The following is a 5,668-nucleotide window of genomic DNA, read 5'->3' on the forward strand; positions in this document are numbered from 1 at the left end:
CTACATGATGGAAAGTGATCACAATCTGAGTCTGGAATCTCATATTACATCACAACACGGACGGTCAACTCAACTGACACTGAAGTGAGGTGTGTGTTTGATTTAGGGCCTAGGGCAGCCAGGCCAATCCTCACTTAGGCAGCCCGAGGCTGTGTTTTAAGGAGAGGAATATGTAGTATTTTCCCAAATCCATCAACAAGTGCTCCCTATCCTCTGAGAAGATAGGGAGCACTTGATGGAATCAGGAAAATACTACATTCACAGTAGCCTATTCAGTCACAGACATCTTGGTCACAAACCACAGGTGATTTTATTCAAATAAAAAATGATTGTCATTAAATGACAACTGTGGCCAATGAGCTGTGGCATTGTGCCATATTGTATGGCAAAAAAAACATAATGAAAATACTATGAATATGTCGTTTAATTAACCTACATGACTCAAAGTAGTTCACTACGGAAAAAGCTACTGAGATTTGAATGTAAACTACCACCCAACTGCAAATTGTAGTTAAACTAGTAATTGAACTACTACAGTAGTTAGGCTACTAGTCCCGACAATGCAGCTTGCTGCCGCTGGCGAGCTCCTGTGGTGAAAAGGGAAGCAGCCATGTTTGTAGTCTTCTCCGTCCAGTAAACTACACAGCCTCTCCTTCACCAAGACTCCTGCAAGGCCTCCTCATACATCGTATCCACCTTATTTTTGAATGCCCCACTGTAAAAAAGAAGCGTGGGTACAAGGTCCGGTTTAACGTGACTCATTGTTGCCGCTTGCCATTTCCTTTGTTATACTCTGGCTGCAGACCCGAATTATAAACCGGAAGGTTACAGGTTACAGTACCTGGGTCGCAGGCCCGGTCCTACGGGGGTGCAAGAGCATGCATTGCACCCTCAGTTTAATATTTTGCACCCCCAGTTGAAATTTGCATCCCCGACCAATATTACTGTCTTTCAGCTTTCAGAGGCAGTTGTATAGTGTAAAGTGAAGTGAACATAGGCCTACTATATCATATGAAACTAGAAGACCTAAGGCATCCACTGGTACCAACCACCGCTAGCTTGTTGGTGGGCTAAATAACGCTCTAAAATTATGCAAAATTTTGGCGAGGCAAAAAACTGGCATGGCCATTTTCAAAGGGGTCCCTTGACCTTTCACCCCAAGATATCAGAATCAGAATTGTTTCTATAGCCGACCCACGAGGCTATCCTTTACAGACACTTTATACATTTCTCATTCTCCGCCAAGGGGATTCCTACTTTCTCCCATTTTTATTTCCACACCAACTCTCCTCAGTCACACACCAAATTAAATGCTGGTTGAAATGATAGAGCCTACTGTTTTATCGTTGGGATCATATGGGTGTAAATGTGTCATTGCTAAATCCCCTCTCCCTCCACCACATCCCATAATAACACGTTCATCGAGCCTCTGAAGCACCAATAACAGAGATTCAGTCCCGTTTGCACATCCTCTTCCACTTGACTCCCAGACCCGCCTCTGTCCTCTCCTCCGCTCGTCTCTCTGCGTCTCCCCTCCTCATGCATTTTTCATGGGGGGTTGCCGGTGTTAAAGGCTCCGGTCAAGCCGTTCAGCGCGCGTCGAGCAGCAAATCCCGGACACTTTAGGGTCGAATCTCCCTCCCATTTCACCTCCTTTGTAACGGGCTGTGAGAAAGCTGGTACTTTGGTCTTTTGCCTGGTCTTTTCTCCCCATTATGTCTTTTGGTATCAACACAAAGACCGGCTTCTCCGTGCGGGACATCTTGGACCTTCCCGACCCAGGCGGCCGCGGGTCCGGCTCCGGGTCCGGGACCGAAGGGACGGAGGATGAAACCGAGGAGGTTTCTGCGAACGGATCAGAAAGTGTCCAGAAATTTAACGGATTTAACGGACATTTGTGTGAGCGTGCCGGTAACCTGCAGTTTTCATGTAAGGGGATTTTAAAGTCATTCTTCTCTTTTTTATCTGCAAAATACAAATAAACATAATAGGCTATACTTTAGAGTGGTAATTAATTAATTGATTGATTAATCAATTAGTCAATAGACAGACAATGAACTTTTATAATTGATTAATCATTTAGACTCATTTCTAAGAAAAATAGGTACAATGTGAATAGTTGCTGGTTTCTCTTAGTCTTGTATGACGGCTTATCTTTGGGTTGTGGACTGTTGGTCAGGACAAAAGAAGACATTTGAGAATTGTCATTTTGAGTTTTGGGGAAAAGTGAATGAAAAATGTTCACCATTTTGTGAGATTTTATAGAGCAAACTACTAATCTAGTCGAGAAAATAATCGACAGATTAATCGATCAAAATAATCGTTGCAGTTGCCTACATAGGCTGGTCTGCGCTTTTAATATTCCTGTCAGTACAGCTGGATCAAAACCCTCTTATGTCTTCAAGGGGGCAGCATGAGACAGCCGTGCCTAAATGAGTGTCATTCTGACCTTTCTCCTTAACTCACTGTCATTGCATTATTTTATCGATCATTCAATTATTGTCGCCTCGCTGATCATTGATCACTGATAATTAAAGGTTGCTTCTCTCCACAGTTTGAATTCAAACATGTTGGCTGATTCCAGCTGTTAGGTTTCTGTTGATGTTCCAGCACAGCAACAATGTGAACGAGGCATTTACTGAGAGTCCACTTCTCACTAAACACCCGAGCTGGAAATCATCACCCCATTCAATCAGCGTTATCAGCGTCTTATCAGTAATCACTCCATTCATATCGCCCAGCAGGGCTCTACTTAGCTGTAGGTGCAGAAGGTTGTTATCAGCGATTCGCGATTAGCCATGTTTCTATACATTTCACCTGTAAATCATATTTTAATGCTTTTTGTTATCCTAACCCTAACCCTAACCCTGACCCTAAGTTGTTTTATTTGCCTATATATAAAGGTGTTTGATAACAGCTATTCCCACCTATTAGCAGGCAGTAGGTCCCTACTGGTCGATAGGAATGGGGCTGATGACCAGCAGATCACTGAGGCAAAACCAAGAACATGATTCCTGATTCAAGAAAATTGTAGAAAACAATGTTTTTTTCATTGGAATAATAATAATAATATTAAGAATAATAATAAGTGGAAATATCTCAAAGCACTTATTTCTCTTGTTTTAAAGAAAAGGCTTGAAGATTAAAGGAACAGTTCACCCAAAAATGAAACTTGAGAGAAAACCAGTCATCATTGACTTCAGTTACGATACGATACGATACGATATGATGTACGATACAATATGACACGATACGATACAACCTGCCTGTTATATGGACAAACTTCACCTGCGTTTCAGCTGGCATGAGGGAGAGTAGATGATGAGTAACCCTAGGTTGTTTTCCCCGCCCTGCAGTACGCGACCTGTCGTTAGGGTCCCGACCCGTGCTCAAGTCTCCCCAACTGTCCATGGACGAGTCGCAAGACCCGGACCCGGACCGGACCCAGACGACCCGGAGGAGGAAACGACGCGTGCTGTTCTCCAAGGCTCAGACCCGCGAGCTGGAGCGCCGTTTCCGTCAGCAGCGCTACCTGTCTGCCCCGGAGTGCGAGCACCTGGCCGGCCTGATCCGCCTCACGCCCACCCAGGTGACAGCCCATCGCCAGATTAAAATGTCAGAATTGTACATTTCTAATCCATGGAAATGTGAAATATGTCATTTCTGAACGAAAATAGGTTGTTATGACGTTTCTAGATGTGTGACATTATACACATCATATGACGTTTATAATGTTAATATTCACATTCAAGACTGTCTCATGTTGAAGTACGTCGCTGGTGTCTAAGGGAGAGAGGATTGTTGGACTTGTGTCCAACAAGCAAGTGTCTACATCTTGCAAGCAAGGGAGCGCGTGTTCGACTCCCAAGCGAGACATGTCATGTTTTTACTTTCAGTTTTAACCCAAACCATAACCCATAACGTTAACCAAGTTGCTTCGTTGCCTAAACCTAACCACGTTGTTTTACTTGCCGAAACATAACCAAAGCAATTGTATTTGCGTTTAAAGTTAGAAAGGCAGCGATGTTTGTAATTAACCACCGCAATTTATGTTGAGATTGTAGATCTTACGTTTTAGAAACATATGTGGCTGACATTCGGTTTCAAATGTATGTTGATATTGTACATACCCTGGTTTTCAGACACGTCAAATGCCAATGTTTCATTGTGGCGATGATTGGGTTGCAGGTGAAGATCTGGTTCCAGAACCACCGCTACAAAATGAAGCGTGCGCGGGATGAGCGCCCCCTGGAGGCTGGCCTCCTGCTACCCGGGCACAGGCTGGTCCCGCTGCTGCTGCAGAATGGGCGGGTCAGACCCCGGGAGGCTTCTCTCCGGTCCTCTGGGCTGGTGGCCCTGACGTTCCCCCTCAGCACAGCTTGCTCCACGCTGATGCAGGCGCCGTACGGCCCGGACCCGCTGCCGCAGTACCCCGGGCTGCCACAGCACCCCGGGCTGCAGCAGCTGGTGCACGTGTACCAGTGGAGCTGGTGACGTCATCATGAAGACTGTTATTATCCTATAGTCCTATAGACCAAATCACCGTGACGTCACCATGTAAACAAATTTACTTCCGTGTACCACTTGGGGAAGGCGGCAGGTTTAAATGTGCGTGTTGTCATATAAATGCTGTCAAACCCTCTCGTTGTTTTCGGCCGACTACTTTCAATTTAAATGGTTAAACAGTTGGTAAACATGCTTGTCCGACGTATCTAGCCTTTCTTCTGTGTTTGTTTTATGTAGTGTTAGCTAGCTAATAACGTTTGTTTGTCTGTCAAACTCGCAGTTTTTTTGCAGACTTACAGACAGAGCTACTGACGCCACATTAATTTAATTTAGCTTCAAGTCTACTCTGGTCTGGTCCAACAGGTAAATTAGCTAGTCAGAGCCCTGTACTACGAAACTAGTTTAACAGATCCGCGATAAGTCCCTTTGATCTGGTTTGACTGAACAGGATCAAAGATATCTAGTTAACTGATACTACGACGCTGGTTTTTTACTAGGTAAGTGGACCTGGGATCTGCCTGTGCACGCGCACGTTTTTCGCTCGTGCACAGGCGCGCGTCCACGCGAAAGAGGTGCGTTAGCCAATCACATTACGAACAGCTGAGTTTATCCACGCCCACACCCATTTCCACACCCATTTCCTCGTTCAATGAAGCGCAGTGCATGATCAGAGTTTTAGCGGATATTTAATGTATCCGCGATTTAATGTCAGAATGAAAATCCGCGTTGGATAGTCTGCTGAAGGGCTGTCTAAAGCAGCAGCTTGTATTCACATCAGTCATTTGATTTACTTTGATCAGCGATTGATACAGCTGCATTGATACAGGCAGCAGCAACAAATCTAAATGTGTAATCTCAGTCTATACATTTCCACAATCTGTAAGCCTATTTAGACCATAGATTTAGAAACGCATGCTCAATGAATAATGATCTCTATCACTCATGTGTGTGGTTGCACTGATCGAATAATTCATATATAAAATAGCCTAGTATAAAGCCTAATAGCCTACTATAAAAGAGAAAACTGCTGAACTGAATTGAGACGATGCGAGCATAGTTATCATTGATAAAAACTAGCCTATTTTTGCTCATATATTGGCATACAGCCTACAGGACACAGTTCGAGCTGAAAGATGCAAGAATAGCCTGCATATTTAGTATT

The 5,668-nt window shown here is 44.2% G+C and overlaps 1 protein-coding gene across 1 annotated transcript; it reads left to right on the top strand.

Annotated features, from left to right (window-relative positions):
- Positions 1-1,715: 1,715 nt before the first annotated feature.
- On the top strand, positions 1,716-4,494 carry nkx2.2b (NK2 homeobox 2b; the record flags this gene model as incomplete). The annotated part of the gene is made up of 3 exons (XM_083642935.1): positions 1,716-1,911; positions 3,357-3,589; positions 4,189-4,494. The coding sequence occupies 3 exons, from the start codon at positions 1,716-1,718 to the stop codon at positions 4,492-4,494; spliced, it is 735 nt and encodes a 244-aa protein (XP_083499061.1).
- Between the last annotated feature and the right edge of the window lie 1,174 nt (positions 4,495-5,668).

Source organism: Poromitra crassiceps (genome assembly GCF_964638095.1).
Source record: "Poromitra crassiceps genome assembly, chromosome: 9".
Lineage (NCBI taxonomy): Eukaryota > Metazoa > Chordata > Actinopteri > Beryciformes > Melamphaidae > Poromitra > Poromitra crassiceps.